The sequence below is a fragment of the Orcinus orca genome, chromosome 8 (genome assembly GCF_937001465.1).
Source record: "Orcinus orca chromosome 8, mOrcOrc1.1, whole genome shotgun sequence".
Taxonomy (NCBI): Eukaryota; Metazoa; Chordata; class Mammalia; order Artiodactyla; family Delphinidae; genus Orcinus; species Orcinus orca.
Window position 1 is genome coordinate 27,841,332 of NC_064566.1, and position 21,383 is coordinate 27,862,714.

Here is a 21,383-nt window from a genome sequence, read left to right on the forward strand (position 1 = left end):
ATCGGCAGGCGGACTCTCAACCACTGTGCCACCAGGGAAGCCCTATTTTAGATCAATTTTTGATTCAGAAAATACATTCTTCTATCCACAGTTCCTAGTTCAGTACCTGGTTACATTATAGGATGTTAGGGGATGAAATATCATATTTATCACGGTTTCCATTGTTGCTGAAACCTAGGGGAGAGGAAAGAAGGAGATAATTTCACCAATAGTATATTCAAATTTATATTATAATCTTAAAAATAATTTTCTATATCTGTTGACTTTAAGTGTGGGAAATGAATATTTTTAAGAGTGGGTGTGATAAATTCTGTTTTGTTGGTGTGTCTTTGGAGAGATCTCTTAGGTAAGTGGAAATATATTTTAATGCTGTTTTCCCTGGGTGAGTAAGTGACATTCTCTCATGAAACAATAATCTATTAGAACAGAAAGGAATCATCAGGACTATCTAGTTTAAAGATCTGTATTTACAATTTTCAATTTTAGTAATGGAACCATTTTTCAAACAAGGGAGAGGGTCCTGAGGACATAGTGTGAGAATTCTTCTGGACTTAGGTGTATTTGAAGCTGGTACCATGCTAGCCCTTCTTAATTATGTGTATTACAGATCCCCTCATTTGCTTGAGTTTCTGGCTCTTGTAAACAAACAAAACAAAACAAAAAAACAAAAAAATTCTTGACAAATGTAATAAGTTTATTTATAGTAAAATTGAGAGTGAAAAATTATAAAGTATCTTAAGGCTTATTCTATCAAATTTCACCCAAAGTCTGTGATAGTTACTTTATTTAATATTCAGCGAGTAATTTTTGAGTGCCTACCATATGTCAAGCCCTGAAATTTTAGGCTCTGAAGACAAAAGTACAAACAAGTAGTTCCTATCCTCAAGGAGTGCTTAGAGTCTAGAAGATTTAGCATCAAAAACAGACATTAAATTATCTCCTGAAAGCATCCTGAATTTTTTATCATGGAACTGTACAGACAGCCCATAAACTGTCCTGATTCAGGTCCCATGTACCTTGAGTCTAGCCAGTCATGTTTTACATTTCACAAAAGTATTCGTATTTGAGATATGAATCTTGACTGGAAGAGTTGGATCCACTTTTGGGGAAGGAGGATGAGAGCCTTTGACAGGTGTGTTAGTTTTCTATTGCTGCCATAACAAATAATCACAAACTTAGTGGCTTAAAACAACACAAATGTATTGTTTTACAGTTGTGTAGATGTTCAGCACAGGTCTCACTCAGCTAAAATCAAGGTGTCAGCCAGGCTGTGTTTTTTTTTTTTTTTTTTGAAGCTTTAGAGGAGAATCTATTGCCTTGCCTTTTCTAGCTTCTAGAGGCCACCCACCAGCCTTAGTTCATGGCCTCCTTCTTCCCATCTTCAAAGTCAGCAAAGGCAGGTCAGGTCATTCTCACATTGCATCACTCTGACTTTCCATCTCTCTCTGACTCTACTCTTCTGCCTCCTTCTTCCACTTTTTTTTCTTTTTCTTTTTTTTAAGACACACCATGTGGTTGCAGGATCTTAGTTCCCCCAACCAGGGATTGAACCTGGGCCCCCAGCAGTGGAAGCACGGAGTGCTAACAACTGGACCCCCAGGGAATTACACCTCTTTCACTTTTAAGAATCCTTGTAGTTACATTGGGGTCATCTAAGTAATCCAGGGTAATCTCCCCATTTTAAGATCCTTAACATTAATCACATCTGCAAAGTCCCTTTTGCCATGTAACATAATATATTCACAGGTTCCAATGTTTAGGGCATGGATATCTTTGGGGGCCATTGTTCTGCCTACCACAGTAGGTTATGTAAGCTTAAAGATAAAGGGTCCTGATATGGCTTGTGATTCACTATTAGAAATTCAGGACCATGTCACCTTCACATTTAGCCTTTCCAGCTACAGAGGCTGCTAGTCATATCACAACATGGAGTAAAATAATGTTAAGTTGGCTGGTGTTATAATCATTTCTATTATGGACCAAATGTTTTTGTCCCCACTCACCCTCCCTCCCTCCAAATTTATATGTTGAAGTCTCAACCCCCAATGTAACTATATTTGGAGATGGTGCCTTTTTGGAGGTAATTAATTAAATTAGGTCATAAGGGTGAGGTGCTGATCTAATAAGATTAGTGTCCTTATAAGAAGAGACATGAGAGAGTCCTTTATCTCTTTCTCTTTCTCTCTCTCTCTCTTCTCCCTGCTTCTCTCTCTCCCTCCCTCCCTCATTCTCTGTCCTATAAGGACACTGTGAGAAGGTGGCCATCTACAAGCCAGGAAGAGAGCTCTCACCAGGAACTGAATTCGTTGGCACCTGATCTGGGACTTCTAGCCTCCAGAACTGGGAGAAAATAAATTTCTGTAGTTTAACCTACCTACTCTGTGGTATTTTGTTACGGCAGCCCAAGTGACTAAGACAGACTATGGGCCAAGCAAGATGATTGGCCAGAGACAACCCAGAAACTAACCCCATTACCATAAAACCTGAGACTGCGAGCCACGTTGGCAGAGCAGTTCTCCTGGTTCCCTTACCCTGCTGCTCTCCACCTGGGCACCCCTTCCCAGTAAAGTCTTTTGCTTTTTCAGCACGTGTGTCTCCTCAGATAATTCATTTCTGAGTGTTAGACAAGAGCCCACTCTCAGGCCCTGGAAGGGGTCCCCCTTCCTGCAACAAAATCACCCAGTCTGTGGTATTTTGTTATGGCAGCCTGAACTAAAACCGTTTCCCAAACTGCTTTATTTCCTTCTTCCTTTTTCACTCATTGGCCCGTCTCCTTGCAGCTTCTTCCCATTTGTCTTTGTCCCAACTTTTATTTAAGAAAATAGAAAAGGACATAAAACATGTTCAAGGTTAGATGAGAATGTAACATATTGCCCAGAGGAAAATTAAATTGGGAAGCAGCATTCTGCAGGTGCATATTAAGTGAACTGGTGGGGGAAGTATAATTTAGGAGATGGTGAAATTGCATTTGAGTGGAGATGTCATCTCACAGTGCCTGTGTTGATCTAGAGATCATTTTCATTTTAGTTGCTTGCATGTGTCATGCACCAGCACTCCCCACTACATTTCTTTTGGGATCATCAAGAATAGATTACTCAAGAATGATTTGCAGATCAGTGTACAGCTAGGAGAAGGTTCCTGCATTGAACTAAAGACAGGGCAAAAATAAAAATCATGAGCATAATGTTTTTCTTTCATTTTGAATCAGTTGATTTCTCACAATGTATTAGGCAGTAAAACAGGATGTTTAAAATTGGGATTTCAAGACCTCAAAATGTAATAGATTTCAGATATCAAAATGAGCCCTGAGATAGACCATCCTCTTTGAATATCAGAGCAGATGGCCAAAAACTTCATAGAGAACCTCTAACCCTCATTAAGGATTAAAAAAATGCAGACGGTTGTTTTGTCAAGCCCAGGTCTGTGTGCCTGATGCACAGTGAGGCCAAACAAACTGAAATGTTGGAGTGTGGAGCAGAAAAAGGTTTACTGCAGGGCCAAGCAAGGAGAACAGGCAGCCCAGGCTCAAAAGATCCAAACTCCCCAGTGGTTTTCAGGGAAGAGTTTTTAAAGGCAACGTAACAAGTGGTGAAGGCTGCAGGGCACATGACTTTCTTCTGAGTGGTTGGTGGTGAGGTAACAGGGTGGTGTTCCAGAAATCCCAGTCAGCAGCCCTCTGGTTCCAGCCAGTCTGGAGTCTCAGCATGTAGTTAGCATCCTCCACCTGGGTGGGGGCCTTAGTTCCTGCAGAACAGCTCAAGGATTTGCATCAGATTGTTAAGTACATCCCTTGAGGAGGAACTGAGACTCTGTCTTATGGCAAAACAGTTGTTTCTTGACTGATTTTCCTTTGTTTCTGCACTCCTTCACTTCCCTAATTAGCAACTACTTGAATCTGCTGTTTGGAACTCAGGGAAGACCTAGGAAACTAAAGGTTTTTTCTACAAATAGGAAACAGGGGGACATGGAGGGCCTTTTGTACCTGGGAGGGCCCCTCTGGGCCCTGCTCGGTTTTAGTTGGAAATGAGATTTTACAAAGAGGAATACTTTGGAGAAATTCCCACTCTATCAACTCCTGCTGAGGAGGCAAGACAGAGAGGTACCCTCTCATTTCAAGTTCAAGGGTGGGAGGCTTCAATGTAACCATTCAGAGAGCTTGATACACATTCCCTAGAGTTGGTGGATGCAGCGGCTGATTTCTGACTTGTGCCTGAGAAAGCCAGAAGTCAAGAAGCTGGCTAAAGCTTCCTGTGACCTCAAGGTAGAGGGCTGGATCTGATCTTGGGTGGCCTCGGCCTGCAGCGGCTTGAAGAAAGATTTCAGTTCCCCGGCCAGAGATTGAAGTCGGGCCACGGCAGTGAGAGAACTGAATTCTAGGCCACAAGACTACCAGGGACAGTGGCCAGTGACAAGACCCTGACCTGTCAGCTTTGTAGAAATGAATTCCCACAAAGAGATGGAAAGTGGTGAAACAAGTAAAGTGTTTATTAGGAGGAAAAAGGATATGTGTGGACAGATACACAGGCGGGCTCAGAGAAAGAGTCATGCCCTCATGGTAGTTTGAATCACATATGGGGCATTTCTTCCAGGTTTCCTTTGGCCAGTCATCTTGCTTTGCCTGGTTCTGAGTCTGAATTTGGTTTATCTCAGGGTCCTCCCACGTGTGTGCACGCATCCGTTAGCCAAGATGGATTCTAGCGAAGAGGCCTATGGTTAGGTTGACAACACCTACTATAGGGTGACACCCCCCCTCCCATTTTGACCTTCAAGGAGGCTTTCTGTGCACGTGAGGTCGGGAAGGTCTCCTTGACTTGGAGATTGAGGATTATGTGGTCTGTTTGTCTCTTATCTGGGCAGTGCTCAGCTTCTCTTCCCTCCTGTTATTGCCTTCATCTTGGACTATCTGTCCACAGGGGACAAACTCCAGCTGCTCAGCCTGGGGCCCATCTATCTCCTGCCGCAAATCTGGAAAGCAACTGCTCTCGTCTCCAGTATTGGGCCAATGATTCAAGAGTTCTGGGATCTGAATAGGAAACCCACTTCAGGAGTATCTATTTAATAAGGGATCCTGCTTAAGAGGGTTTTTTGCCAGCGGCTGGAGGTGTAATGTTGGGTGAAGGAGCTGAGGGAGGTCAGGAAAGGCCTGCTTATGGAGATGCACTACCCACGTCAAGGGAATTGTGTTGGAGGGTCCGAGCAGAGGAGCCTCTGAAGAACACAGACACATTCTCAGGAAAGAGTCAGCTTCAAATGATTGTCGGGTCCTAAGAGCAGACAATCATCTTTTTTGTCCTTTCTTTTTTCCCCACTATTCTGCATCCTAATCCAGAGGGGCCAGCAACCTTTGGGTGCAAATCCCAGATGGAGAGAGAGAGTTAAGAATCATGCCCCCACTCCTCCAACGATTGGAAAAGTTTAATATCACCTCCCGTTGAAGTTTTTGGTATTAGCTGGAACTGAAGCTTTGGGGTTATTGTCATGTTTGTGGAGTAATAATGAAGATTTTATTACTCAAGAGTGACCAGTGGTATTCTGTAGCCTGATACATTTTCATGCAGTGGCTGAAGAACGACAGCTACTTCTGAGCAAATTCAAAGGGACAGGGGGGAACAAAATAAAGTTGCTTTTAGGATTATACTCCGTGAATCCTGCTTGTTTGGTGTACCGATGACAGAAGCATGTGATATTCATCTTTCCTTTTTTTTTTAATTTCAATTTTGTATTTTTTGGCTATGCCGCATGGCATGTGGGATCTTAGTTCCCTGACCAGGGATCGAACCTGCGCCCCCTAAGGTGGGAGCGTGGAGCCTTAACCACTGGACCACCAGGGAAGTCCAGTAGCATGTAATATTCATCCCTTGGGGCCAATGTACAGAAAATAGACTGAATTCAGATCAATATGCATATCTTCAAAAGGATGAGTCACTTTTTCTTTTCAAATGCAGAACGACAACTTAGAGCTTTTCCATGCCATTGAAATCGTTGGGTCTGACTTCAGATAAATATTTATTTTAGATACAGCAATCAATCTGCCTGCCATGTTCAACTTCCCCTTCTAAACTGCCTTTTCACTTCCCCCTTGCTCAAGAAAACAGCATCAGGCTGTTCTTTGCTGGTAAGAGGCCACTGTAGGAACAAAGGTTGTATCCTTTGTTGTATCCTGCTTCCAGAGGCAGCTTGATACTAGGGTACTCAGAAGTCTACTGTTGGGGTACCTAGTGGCCTTCATCATAGCTTTGTGTGAAGAGCTCTACCAAACAGAGATAGTAACATTTGAGTCCATCAAATCCTTTCTCTTGGAAATTTAAGCTGAGAGACTCTAAAAGAAGTTCTGATGGATATTGGGTGCTGTGTTGAAAGGAGCCCATGATTAACAACACATCCATACTGAGGATATTGGAACTGCTATGCAGAGAGAAAGGCATGCTAGTAATGAACCTTGGGGGCCCCTGACTGCCTTGATCCCTTTGGGTGTTCTCATTTTAGTTCCAATTCCACGAACATCCTTACAATAAAAGCTTCCTTTCCTGTAAAAGAAACTTGATGAGTGTCTGTCCTTTGCCAATATAAAAGCTCTGGCTGGAAGAATATGGTAAACTTCACCCAGCAGCACTGAGTTCACTGCACACTCATTGCAGCCACATCTTCAGTATTTACTTGTATCTCAGCTCCAGTGTGAGGGGCCCTTGTCTTTCTGCTTATTTTAAGGACAACTGACTTCCTAGATGCAACATCTATTATTTCAGTTGGTTCTGAATGTTTATTATTTTCATCATTTAATGTGAGCTGATTGTCTAAATACCTGTGTCTTCACATGGGCCAGCAGACCATATTCTATATACAGGCTTTACCTGTGATCATTACATATATTGCTTCAAAGTGGCTCAGATTTTTTTTTTATTATTGATCTTATTTGCTGATCTTTTCAGCATCTATATTGAAGATTGAGAAAGAAATGCTAATGGGGTAAAGACACTGTGCTCTAGATTTTGAAAAATTATATTAAGCTGGAAATAGATATGTTCCATGTACAGGAGCCTTCGAAGACTTATTGCTTAATAACCCCAATTCTTTTCCTAGCTCCTCTGTGCTTCACCAGTCTCCCTGGTACTAATCTTTAATATTTGGTCTAATCAATATTACCTCTCCCCCAGGATCAACCACTGTTTCCCCAAAGTGGGTTGAGGCCTTGAAGTAATCTCATTTGAAAGGCAGCATTTAATCCTAGTGCCATGTGAGTTCCTGGATTCATTAAAACCTTATCAGTGAACTGAGGGTGAACAACATTTTAAGTTCTAGCCAAAGGTTGCCCAGAGGTCTACCTCTACATGGACCCCACCCCCTAAAATACCCTTGCAGTGAAGCTTGTGGAGAAACAGTGGAGCACAGTAGATAGCACGCAGGCCTTGAAGTCATGAGAACTTCCTGAATTCTGTATTCCCCAGTTAGTAGCTCTGTGATCATACTGCCTCAGGGAAAGGGACTTTCCCCGGGGAACAGGCAGGAGGCACTAGCTTGACTTTTTATGTAGGGTTTTTCACTAGACAGCAGGGCTCTTCAGTGTCATTCCCTGAATCCATTTTCAGACTGAAAGACAAAGGAAGTTCCATTTAGGGAAATTACACACACACAGGCACATATATCTGGGATCAAAGTTAAAGTACTAATTAACAAGTCTTTTTCTTTTTTGACCAGAAGCTGGTGATCTAGGGTGTATATGGGAACAATAGTAGATAACTTGTTTTGTGCTTGGTTCATGTGGCTTGGTGTGAAACATTGTATTTAAGTTCCTGAGATACTGTGGGTATCTGTTAAGGTAGCATTACCTGCTGTAACATAAACCCTCAAGTCTCAGTGACTTAACACAAGAGAAGTTTATTTCTTGCTGACATAAAGCCCTCTCAGAGGGAGCAGGTGAGTGGGTGCGTGTGGGTCCTCTGGTCATTCAGGGATACAGGCTCATGGATGGTCTGCCGTCTTCTATACAGGGCTTCCATGCTTGCTTTAAGCATGAACATTCAGCCATTCAAGAGGGGCAGAGAGTAGATTCACCTGTGGGAAGGGTTTATGAGCCAGACCTAGACATTGCTAGAACTCAGTTACATAATCAAACCTTCCTACAGGTGAGGCTGGGAAAAGTACATTATGTATGTCCCCAGGAAGACTAGAGAAAGGGTTTTGGTGAACATGTAACAATCTCTGTCACAGTCCAAATCTCTGAGAACAAATACAGTTTCATCTTTCTCCCTCAGATGGAACCACCTCCTTCCCTCTCCAAAGATCTCATCCATCTCTAAATACAATTCCCCATTTTCCAGATGAGCCTCCTTATGGGCTGGCAACCCATGAACTAAAAAGACAAGTTATCTTTTTTGTCTCCCTCCATTCAGTATTCAGTGATGAAGTTGGGACACTTCCACACAATAACACTGTTCACAGTAACACTTCCATTCATAAAAAGGAAGACTAGAAAACATAGCTCACTGGATTAAGCAATGATCAAACCCTTCTTGGCAAGCTCTATGGAATCCTGCTTCTTGGCAGTGGAGGAAGTTCCTTAATTAGATGATGATTCTTCTGGAGGAACATTCTTTCCTTGTCCATTATTCTCCATAGCTCCTGGCTCCATCATCTAGAAGGTTCTTCCATATCCATTATCTTCCACAGCCACATTTGAAGTAGGTATTGGAGAGATGCCATCCTTGGGGTTGTATAGATTTAGTAGCCTACTTCCTGCTTGTCAAGTTAGGGGACCCAAAGGTTGTGCAAACAATCAGGCAATTTTAGTCTGGTCTTAGTTTTGTTGGCAATAAACTCCCTTAAAAACAACCTTCATTTGGTTCCTGGTGCCTATAAACACATCTAATGTTCTCTTCTTAAACATAATTATCAATCTTAATATATGTATTTTTTTGCTTCCTCACAATTTAATGGTTCTACCACAAGATAAAAGACCTGGGTGGGAAGGCCACACCCTAAATCTGTCGTACCTCAGGCCTGAATCTTAATGGCTCTTTTTCCTCAGATTTATCTTATCTCTTATTATTTGGGATCTAGAAGCAATAGGCTTTGATATACCACCAAGGCGCCAAATTCCTGAACTTTCTCCATTTCCTTTTACGTCCCATTGTAAACAAGCCATCTCTTTAATAACTAGGAAGTAAAAGTCCAATCCCATTAACATTCAGACTCTCTGTAAACCTTTCCCTTACAGCATGAGTTGTCACACTTTTTCTATTAAAGGTCTAGATGTAAATATTTTAGACTCTGTGGACCATATAGTCTTGTCACAGCTACTGAATCCTGCTGTTGTAGTACAAAAAAAGCCTTAGACAATATGTAAACAAGTGGGTATGGCCGTGTTCCAGTAAATTTATTTTGAGAAGAGGGTCAGATTTTGCCTCTGGGGCATAATTTCCTGACCACCAAGCTAAAGGTTCAGTAGGCATGTGGTTGTTCTTCGTGTTTTCGCAGGGGAAATTTTTACTCTGATTATCACTCTTATTCTGTTGCAGGACCACTAAGCCAGTGCCATATACACTAAGTTTTTTGTTAATGCAGCCCTCCACATCCAGTACCAATTAATGTATTATTAAAATAATGCAATTTTTTCCTAGCATATAAACCCACAAAAATCAGCAACTTAACCGATAGAAGCCAAGTCCATCTGGTTTGCTATAAAGGGTTGTTGATGTTGGGGCACACCATTCCATGTAGACATTCAGGAATCCAGGCTGCTGACGATCCTGTTCTCACCAACACAAAGCTTTCAAGGCCACTGTGGGTGGTGACATTCAGCCAATAGAGGAAGAGAAGGAAAATCCTTATGAGAGGATTTTGTGGGCCAGGTATGGAAATATCTCATTGTACTTCTGCTCACATTTCATTGGCTGGAATATGGATATACCTGATTATGAAGAAAGCTGGGAAATGTAGTCCAGCTTTACAGCCAGGAAGAAATAGGCACAAATCTTGGTGCACACTGAATTCTCTGCCACAGTCCCCAAGTGAATATTAATGCCTGAGCCTTTCCTCACTAGCTGTGTGACTTTAGGCTTAGAGCCCATTTCATTTTTCTTACAGTAGACATAAAATCAGAATTAAAAATATAAGGCACATAAAGATGCCTTGTTAGTTTCAACTCGCAAGCACTTTACATGCCTGCAAGAAATAGTAAACACCTGCATAGCCCTCTCCCAGATTTATGTATATTAACGTTATACCGTATTTGTGACTCGGATTTATCTTAAGATGTAAACATTACAGATATAGTTTGAGGCCCCCTAAGTACTTCCATTCCTCTTTCTCTTTCCTCACTGTCATGAACCCAGGGTTTATTAATCTTATGTACTGGCATCACTTTTTTTTTATCACTTGGAATTCAGTGCAGCTGACTTACTGACTAGTTTAAAATCATAGCCACATCTCTTGTGGGATGAAAGGCATGGTATTATGGCTAAATCATTTCAGGAGTGGAAGACACAAAATGCTCCCTCAACCCTCACAGCTGGTCTCCAGGTCTAGCAACCTCTTGGGGAAGAGGGAGATATGAAGTTAGAGGTAATCACAGGTCAGACCATGACGGGCCTTATGTGCTAGCTAAAGATTAGATGGGACTTCCCTGGTGGTCTAGTGGTTAAGACTCTGCGCTTCTACTGCAGGGGGCGTGGGTTTAATCCCTGGTTGGGGGACTAAGATCCTGCCTGCATGCTGTGTGACACATGGCCAAAAAAAAAAAAAAAAGATTAGAATTTTATCCTCTTGAAAACAATGGGAAATCCCATTCATTATTAAGCATGGTCAAGGTTGTGGTTTAGAAGGATAGTTCTTGTTGCTGTGTGAGGACTGTCCAGAGCTAAGAGAGACCCTTGCCATAGTGCTGGGGAGAGATAGTATGGGCTTCATCTCAAATGGTGGCCTGTGGAGGAGTGCCTTTTCTTCGCATGGCCCTGGAGGGCTCACAGATTTTCTCTCTTGCTGCTTCAGGAAGGGTTGCACTTCAGTGTGGCATGGAGGGGCCTCAAGCAGAAGCTGCTGCTGCTTCCTAGCATTTTGACCTTGACCTTTTTTAGCTAAGTGGTGAAAAAGTCTCTCTTTATCAGGTTTATATCAGGAACTCCCAAGCACCTTACATGCATTATCTTTTTTAACCTTCACAGCAACCTAGTGGGATAGTATTCCACTTAAAAAGGTAAGAAAAGTGAGACCCAGAGTAGTTAAATAGTTTACCTAAGATTACTAGAAAGAGGCTAAGCTGGGTTGTTTTTAAATCTGATTTACCAACTTGCTACATTGTCTCAAGGCATAACAACTAATATTTACTGAGGAATTACTATGTGCCAGACATTATTCTAAACTTTCTATATGTGTTATTCTGTTTAATTATCAGTATAATCCTCTGAGGCAGATAATATTAGTATCTTCACTTTATAGTTAAGAATCTGAGGTCCAGAAAATTCAAGTAATTTGTTCAGGATGACATACATCTGGTCAAGATGATTAAGACAAATTAACTCTGGAGCCATTGCCTTCTAGTACCTCTAAAGCGAAAGCAATTATTTTGATTTTCAAAAGTATAGGGAGAAGGAAAAGGCTGTGTTATAATTTAAAGCATCTTATTAAACATTGTAAATATAGCTCTAATTTCAATATATCAAAATGTTGTAGAGAATATAGCTATAAGCCACACTCAATAGCAGATTTGAATGGACATAGCTGATTATCAGTACCTGCAATTTTGCTTCAATCCTTGCCAAAATGACTTAATATGATAGAGTAGCCATAGGAGAGCTGGGCTAAGAGCTGGGAAGCCAGGATTCTTATCCTGCCTGCCATAAACAGTCTTTGTGATCTTGTCTGGGTCACTTGACATCTTTGGGCTTCAATATCAAAAATCCAAGGAATGAACTAGAGACTCTCCAGTGACCCCATCTACTCTGTGATTCTCTCTTTGCTTTTTCTTTCCCCACTACATTAGAAAGTGACTTCAAATAGTGACAGGAAATTTAAACAAGGAAACAAGGAAATACTTTTAGAAATGCAACAAAATTAATTTTAATATCTCCAAAGGTCAGGACAAGTAAATATTACAGATGCACTAGAAATTTTTTTGTAAGATTCTTTCTACTAATATTATAAACATATAGACATTTTAGTCATCTTTTATGTGGGAAAAAAACTCCAAATCTATGACTCTGGTGGCGAGTATCTTTATTAAAAAAATAAGATTTAAATAAATTAAACAATCTGAAGATGAAACAAGTAAATAACTAAAAGAGGTAACATCTTGAAATCAACTCATGAAATAGTTTCAATATTTACCCTGTTGAAAGAAACAGATTTGAGAGAACATTGATAGACAAAAGACTGATATAGAGAGGATTATAGAAAACAGCAGTTTTTTTTTTTTCTCATGGCTAATTCTTCCTAAAAGAGTTATTTCTTTACACAAATGTATTTGTAGGTAAGATAAGTGTACTTATAAAGTTGCCAAAATTGCTTTCAAACCTGCTTTCAAATCCACCTCTCTCCAAAGGTGTGGATCCCAGCCTGGAGGGCAGGGCGATGTAGTTTTTTTCCTACTTCCCAAAGGGAGTTTTGCAGGAGCCTGACAGCATTTGTTCAATTTATTTAAATGATGGAGTAGATATGGGCTAATTTCCACAAGCCCACATTAACATTTCTTGCTTTTGCCCTTAACTAAAGGGGTTGGCAGTAATAGCTTGTAAATCCTGAGCTCGTTAACCACCACCTGCCTGAGCAATTCAGAGAGATGCATCCTGTCTCCATCCACCCTCCATGTGCCAGAGAAGAAGAGGTGAAGCGGAACTGGAATGGATGCCCCGCTTCCGTGGACTGACCAGCATTGCTGAGTACAGCCTCATCAGATAGCCTCAGACATCCTCTTTCAGTGTTGTCCTACCCGCTACCTTTCTGCTCTTACTTTCCTTAAGGAAGCCATTATTGAGTTTCTTACTAAAGGCTAGTCACGAAGTTAGGCATTGAGGCTACAATCACGAAGAAGAGACTGGGACTGCTCTTGAGGGCTCAGGAGTCTGGCAGGAGAATGCTACATTTAGTACTTTCACCCACTCTTAGCTCATTTCCTTCCTCTGGTCCCATATCCCTATGTCTAAGAGGAAGGGATTGCCTGAGAGGATTTCTAAGATTATTAAACAGGAAAGCAACCCCATGTCTGTAAGTTAAGTAAGACCGAATAAAACTTATGGAACCAGACCTAGAATACAGGGTTGGGTGGTGACAGGCCCCAGGCCCCAGCACTCTCCATTCCAGGAGCTCCCTTATGCAGGAGAGCAGGGATCAGTGGGGTCTCCCACAATGGTTTGCAGCCTGGGCACATGTACACACAGACGTCTTGAATGTCTTGGTCCTTCAGGTCAAGGGTGGGCAGCTCAAAGTGTCCACTGCTCTTTATTCTTTCATTTCACTGAACGAGCAGTAGCTGGGTCCCAGGCCTCGCACGGTGCAGTCAGTGCTGTCGCTGTCACACTTGCCACAGTGACATTCAGAGGCTACTGGGTACGTATACAGGGAGTCTGCATGGTGAGCACAGCCAGGCACTTTGACCGTCTCATACATCAGCTCCTTGAAGGTACACGTTTTCTGGATGTTGGGCCTGGCTGGATCCTTGTACACTAGATCCTGAGTGGTTTAGGAGAGAGAGAGAGTTAAGTTACAGTATTCTGGAACTTCCTGTTTAGCTTAATCAAAATGAGACAGGGATTGAATACCGCTTGCTCTAACGTTTACCCACTAAAGCTCACTTATGGAATTCCTAACCAAGGAAACATGATCTCAGCAGTGACCTATATGCTATACCAATGTTTCCTGATTGTTTTGGAAATCTTACAGAAAATATAAGTTGTTCCTTTTCCTATTCCTTATGTCTATGTCAAAATATTAATTATTTCACCAACTATAGAGATTGAATTTTAATATAGAAAAATGATGAAAAGGGAAATATGACAAATTTTAATGGCTTTTTATACTTAGTTGAAAGCTATAATAATGACAACTTGAACCATAAAACAATGGAGTTTAATTTCTCAGAAAATTTTTCCAAATACATTGTCCCTGAGGATTTATAAAATATAAAACACTGAAGTTTAATTTCTCAGAAAAATTTTCCAAATACATTGTCCCTGAGGATTTATAAAAAGTCAAAAAAATATATAATGTGGAATGTTAATGCTTAGCTTAGCATGACTATGAAAGCTTTCATGAAAGCTCATGAAAATCATGAAGATTTTAAATATTCCACAGTCCTGTAGACATCTTTCCCCCTTAAATGCTGTGTATTTTGCAGAGCTCTCAGTTTCAAAGGCTACATGGTTTGCATATAAAAACTTTAATCCTGGTAGTATAGGTTTATTCTAACACTTTCTAGTGAAAAAAAAAAATTCACTGAGGGAAGAAGTTGGCACTTCTGTTTATTTCAATATCATGCCACCAAGTCTGTATCCCAGGAGGGTATGATAAGTGGAGTTTGGTCGAACTCATTTACCACCCCATAAAGTAGATTTCATTAAAAATTGCTGTTTTCAATGTCAGTTTATAGAATGAAATGCTGCATAGATAGCCAGGTGCTATAGGGGAAAAAAAAGAAAAAGGAGAAACTGCTTCTTTACTTGGATTAATTCAAAGAAGCTGCGTGAACACAAACTAGTGGTTTTATGCCTCTGTGCCTTGGTTTTCTCAACGGTATAAAGAAGTGAGTGGGTTTGCTGATTCATTTTGGTTCTAATAGTCTGCAAGGACTGATTGTGTTCTCAGGATGCTTGTTGACATTTGTATTCAGGTGGGCCAATAAGACAGTTTTTATAACATGGCTGTGTTTTTATATGGTTTGCAAACATATTTTGGTACTATCTCTATTGTAGAGATATGGCTTCAGTTACAGAAATTGGCTTTTGGGGAATATTGTAGCTCTTCTATTATTAAATGTGTGTATGTTTATCTCTATGTAAAATCTAGTATAGAACAATTTTTAAAAATTGTTTTAAATTTTAAATAAAATTTAAAAAATAGATTTGACATATTACTAAATTGATCAGATCAAATCTGAGGCTTTCTTGCATTTACCCTAATCAAATATAAGTCCAAATGTTTAACTGATATCATGGTAAATAACCCCAATCATAATACAGACAGTACTAGCTAAGGGACTCATGGCTATTCCTTGGGAAACTTAGAATATTGATAAAGTGGGAGTTAATGAAGCCCGCCTCGTCCAGACCCTCAGCACCCTCACTTCCAGCAAAGCAAAGTACCTACCCGGGTGTAGCAGTAGCCCGCACACCATGTGGTGTTCATGCTTATGCAGAAGCCACATTCCTCTTTCTCCACTGTGATGGTGATGTTGGTCAGCTCACAGCAGTTGCAGCAGATTGCTGTCCAGCAACAGAAGAGAAAGCAAAACTGGACCAACTTCATCCTGGGCTAGGAAGCAAACAATTAAGGCCCATGAGAAACCAAGACCAAAGCATTATAATTGTTATGTAAGTTGACCAAACCAAAAATCATTGGTCTACCCATCCTCTCCAGTCACATTTTGCTCCAGCAATGTTTTCTCCTTTTCTTTACGTCTTCGTTTCTTGAACAACGATTTCTTCTTATTCTCCTCCTCAATTTCTTTTTTGTCAAAGTAGGAACATATTATAGATCAAAACTCTAATATAATGATTTAAGCAATGTTTAAGGATTAGGGTGGTACTGCTGACTGTCTTAAAGTGAATACGCTGAAGCAAGTAATTTTAATCATCATATTTGTCCCTTGATTATCATTTTAAAGACTAGTTTTATTTAAAAAGAAAAAGAAACTTCTATATTACAAAATTAGTTCTTCATTTTTAGCAGCTCGTAAGTATTATCATTTGCTTTTGCCCCAAGCTCCCCCCCACCCCCGCCATTGTTTAAAACAAGACTCTTTCAGAGGCCAGGTGAATGGTCTATGTAAAGTCAATTACTTGCTAGCAGTGATTACAATTATTAACCATATTTAAGAAGCCAGGTTGACAAGCAAAAATTCCCTATACAACAGAAGTCGGAAAGCTCTAGATTTGTTCTCCAGATCCTGAAAAATCTGTAGATTTCAGAAATAACTGTCACTGCTTGATAACTATAGATGCTGAGACTCACCTGTGGTTGGCTGCCTTGTCTGGGGAACGTTGTAGGCTGAGTCTAGTCTCAGTTCACCTTTTATACAAAATCGTCTGAAACTAACACCTTGTGGATTTGTTGGGTATTAGTAAGAGCAATGTTAGCCTGAAGCTTACTGTAAGTGAATCAGTGTTTAGATAGACAGGGAGATCAAGCCTTACTAAAGAAGTCTAAACGCAGTAGATCAAGAAAAATGTTACCAGAGATGATTATTTTATACAGATTAAATTTGATGTAGTAGAACACCCACTCCTTTACCTTGTCAAATTAAATCTGACTCTGGGTTTTTCTTTTGTATCTTTAACTCAGGGAATTCAGAATCCTTTCCAGGTGTTGCTTTGGCCCTGTTGAGTTTCATCAAAAAGATATGGTTAATAAGTTACTCCCAGAGTAGACTGAAAGCTGTAAGGGAAGAAACAAATAGAAAGTCTTTCATGATCTGATTCCTATCTAAAGTATAGACTGTATTTCTGTTTACTTCCCACATCCAGATCCTCTAATCTCAAATGTTATTCTTTGATGCTTTACTTGTAATTCTTCAAATGTTCTGCTGATTCATTTCTCTAGGTCTTTGCATGTGCCATGTTCATCCTGCCTGAAATGTCCTTGCTTCCTCCCTAGGTCTCCTACACCACTCACCCCTGGCCAATTTCTCAACCTTCAACACTCACTTGCCAGCGTTTAGGATGGGAGATAGAGGAGAGCTTTAATTACCACCTTCTTTTTGTAATCCTTTATATATCTCTGTTTCTCCCAGTAGACCAAGAGCTCCATGGAGACTGGGATTGATTTGTTTAACAAATATTTATTAATTAAGCAGTGTGGCTGGAGCAAAGGAACAATGGTGGAAATACTAGGATATGATGTCAGAGATGTAACGGAAGTCACATCATGTAGGACCTTTTAGGCCGATATAAAGACTTTGGTTTTAACTGTCCCTGACTGGGTACCAATTGCAGGGTTTTTTGTAGAGGAGTAACACAATCGATCTGATTTAGGTCTGAAGGGATCCCTCTAGCTGCTGTGTTGCTAATGCAGGGGGAAAAAGGTAGAAACAGAAAGTCCTGTTAGATGCTATTGCAGCAATCTGGGTAAGAAATATTTGTTCAGACTAGTATGGTAGCAATGAAGGTAATGAGACAATCGGATTCTGGATATATTTTGAAAGTAGAACTGACAGAATTTTTTGAGGGATGAATGTTGGATGTGAGAGAAAAAGTCAAGGATGACTCTAAGGATTCTGGTCTGAGCAACTTGAAGGATAATTTTGCTACCACCTGAAATGGATGGCTGTAGACATAGTAAACTTTGGGAAAAGATAAGGAGTTCAGTATGCACATGTTGAGCTTGAGGTATCTTTAAGACATCTAAGTAGAATGCTGAATCTGGATTTTGGGAGGAATATATTGGCTGAAGGTAGACATTTGGGAGTTGTTGACATGAGCCTGGAAGAGAGTACCATGGGAGTGGGGGTGAATAGAGAAGATAAAAGGACCAAGAGTGGAGCCTGGTGTATTCCAACATTAAGAGGTCAAGGACAAGATTAAGTTTTTTTCTTCCTTTATCCAAAGGAAACAGAAGGGTCATTGAGGAAAGAAGGGAATGGAGAGGATGTGGTGTACCAGAAGTCAAGTAAAGCGAGTGTATCAGGAGGAGTGAGTGACAAGTGTACCAAATGCTGCTGACAGGTTAAATAAGAGGAAATTGCACACTGCGTGTGGCAATGGAAGGTTGCTAGTGTCCTTGGCTAGAGAAGTTCCTTTGGAGTGAGGGGAACAAAATCCTGATTGGTATGTGTTTAAGTGATTGGCAAGAGATGAATTGAAAAAAACAGTTGAATATAGATAACTTTTTTTTCCAGGAATTTTGATCCAAAGATGAGGAAAGAGCTAGGTGATTTGGTAAAGCGGAAGTGGGGTAAAGATAATTTTCTTCTGATTTTTATGTTTTAAGATGGGAGAAATAACTGCTTGTTTTTATGGTGATGCAAATGATTTAATGGAGAGTGAAAAATGATGATGTTGGAGGAAGAGAGGAGAAGTCCTGCAGTGTTCTTGAGTAGGTGAGAAGAGATGAATCTTAGAGCATAGGTGGAGGGACTGGCTTTAGACAGGAGAATGGAGAGCTCATCCTGTATCAGGCAGGAGGCCGTCTTGTGGGTGCAGATGCTACTGGATGGGGAGGTATGGTGAGTGCAGAAGATGGTGATTGGTAGGTGTGGTGATAGTCTCTGTGCAAGCTCTCCTGAGATTAATTTCATTTTCTCAGTAAAGTAGGAAGTAAGGTCATCATTTCAGAATTAGGATGGTGGATGAATTGCTGAGGATTGAGGGATGAAAAGATCTGAATAGTTTTCTGAGACTGGGAGAGGGGTTGAGTTATCAGTGAGTTAGGCAGAGTAAAACTTCCTATCAGCATTAAGGGCCCACTTGAGGTTTATGGTAAAAAAGTTAACATGAGGCCACTAAGCATGGATGTGCATTTTTCTTTTGACCAGTTCAGTGGCAGGGGTTCAGGCTTATAGGTGACAACTAGTTGGATTTACCCAGGTTTATGATTTTATCAAACATGCATGACAAAGATAAAACTTAGCAAAGTAGTGGGCACTGTAAATAATAATTCAGCATTTATGTAAGTGATATCTGGAATGGAGAAATACTTTTGAAATCTGTTAGTAATAGGTAAATAAGCATATTATCAAAGTTATAGAATGGATAATTAAATTTCATATAATGCATATTAAATGACATATACTCATGATTCCTGGAAAATTATAAATCCTTTCAATTTCTATAAAAGAGTACTAACAATGTAATGACTATTAGTTACACCCTGTGTTTGAAATTAGCTCTTTTTATGTTATCTATGTGTGTTCACAAAGTATATTTATATGAATATATGTTAACCTATGTGTTTTAATGACTAATGTGTATACAGTGTTATTAGCTCTTTACATATTCAGTTTGAAATATTAACAATTTCTTTTTATTGAGCACCTACTGTGCCCAAGGCACTTAACTAAACACTTTAAATATATGATCACATATTATCTTTACAACAACTTTTTAAAGGGGTTACTATTATTGCTCTTTGAAAGATGGGAAAACTGAGGATAAATGACTTTCTCAAGACCATGGGACCTGTAAGTAGCAAGGCTGGAGTTCATATCTAAGTCTGTTTGGCTCCAACACAGAGAGCTACTCTTCAAACCATATTGACCTCAGTAGTTTATAATTCTCACCAATCCCATTAGTGGGATTGGGGCCAAGACAGAAGCCATTCAGAATTTGGACAGATATTCCTAATGTCCATGTTTATACATCCATCCACATTTAGGTCAGAGGTCCCCCCAAATAACTCTATTTTCCTTGGCCTGTCAAGAGGTCCCCCAGACCTTTCTCCTAACATCAAGCCTCCTATAGCCTAGTTTATCTGACTAGTGTATTTCCTAATTAGGTGTTATTGTTTTCACAAAGCTTGTCAAAATATTTTATTGGTGAAAATTTAGAGATCTTTTTTATTTACCTTTGTATTCCCAATAGGAAAAGAGTTTCTAGTCCACAGTAGGCACTAATACACTTTTGTTGAACAAATTGAAACACAAATCACTCATAGTTTTCCTTATGCTCTGCTGGTCCATAGTCTGTTTGCTAGCTGATGCATTCCTTGTTCTTGCTCTGTTCTGCTCTTGGGAGAAAGGACCTCTGCAGGCTACCTTGCCCAAGCTGCAGTGTCAGCAGGCTTTTGCCTCTGGGAAGGAAGACTGGAGAGTGAAAGGAGGGGGAAGTCAGAGCATCTGTCTCCTTTAAATATTTTTGGCTGCACAGCGTGGCATGCAGGATTTTAGTTCCCCGACCAGGGATTGAATCCAGGCCCTTGCCAGTGAGAGTGCGGAGTCCTAACCACTGGACCACCAGGGAATTTCCACATCTGTCTCCTTTACATTTTTTTTTGCTGGTGAGTAGCTGCATCTTTTCCCTGGGTCCAGGCCACAACAGGTAGCTCTTCTCTTAGTTTTCCCAGCTTTTGTGAGGAAACCCCTTTTGTGGTTTGAGCTTCTGCTGTGTGGTCTCAGGTTTTGTTTCTGGAAACCCCACTTGTATCCCTCCAATCCTGAAGGTAAATGGGGCTTCTGATCTTTGGGTTATGTCCTTTCTTCTGTCTGGCTTCTCAGCGGTTCTAACACTTGCATAATTAATTCCCTGGATTAAATTCCCTGTTTTACATATTAGAAGTGGTTTCAGATTTCCTGGTTGGAAACTGACTGATAACACCCATCTTTATTTCTAGCCCTTTATTACTGGGTTTTAGTATAGTAATATTAAATCAATATTTAAAAAAAATAGATTATTTAAGGAGACCCTATGTCAAATTCTTACTTTATTGGCTTGAAACACCTCCCCACTTCCCATATTCACATGTATTTTTTTGTTGTTGTTGCTGTTTTTTTTGCGGTACGCGGGCCTCCAACTGTTGTGGCCTCTCCCGTTGCAGAGCACAGGCTCCGGACGCGCAGGCTCAGCGGCCATGGCTCACGGGCCCAGCCGCTCCGCGGCATGTGGAATCCTCCTGGACCGGGGCACGAACCCGCGTCCCCTGCATCGGCAGGTGGACTCTCAAGCACTGCGCCACCAGGGAAGCCTGATGTATTTATTCTCTCTTACTTGAGAGAAAAAAGGTTCTATTCCTTAGGTCTGAGATACGTTTCTCCTACAAGTACTCCTACAAGATTTCCATTTAGATGTAGCTTCTTCTAGGAGTCATTCACTCATTCCACCTTACACAGTAGTCAACATTCAATACTCATTCCAGTACTTTCTGTTTCATTTCCTTAGTTCTTAGTACCTATTTCAATGTTAACATTCATCACATTATATTTTAAATGAACAGCAGACTTCTCTTGTAAATTCTGGTGAACCAATGTCCACAACTGTGTGAGCATCCTTAGAATTTCTACCTGTGCATACGCTCAATGACCTACATCGTTTTTTCACTTGTAAAGATTTTTTTTTTTCAAACGATTTCTTTATGTTTGTGTTTAAAAATAGGAAATTAAGGACCTGTGCTCATATCTTTATTTGCTCCTTCTATGGTCTGGTATCCTTTTCCTCCTTCTCTTTTGTCCATGAGCTATATGTGTTGTAATGTAAAATTTTAAAAAAAGTTTAATATATTAAATTTTCTAATTTAAATTTATTTTAGTC

General features: G+C 40.3%; 1 protein-coding gene across 1 annotated transcript; it reads right to left on the minus strand.

Annotated features, from left to right (window-relative positions):
- Positions 1 to 13,183: 13,183 nt before the first annotated feature.
- FSHB (follicle stimulating hormone subunit beta) lies at positions 13,184 to 15,482 on the minus strand. The gene is made up of 2 exons (XM_004263951.2): positions 15,295 to 15,482; positions 13,184 to 13,662 (listed from the first exon to the last, which is right to left on the minus strand). Exons 1-2 carry the CDS (start codon positions 15,451 to 15,453, stop codon positions 13,432 to 13,434), a joined length of 390 nt encoding a protein of 129 aa, XP_004263999.1. The 5' UTR covers positions 15,454 to 15,482; the 3' UTR covers positions 13,184 to 13,431.
- Positions 15,483 to 21,383: the final 5,901 nt, after the last annotated feature.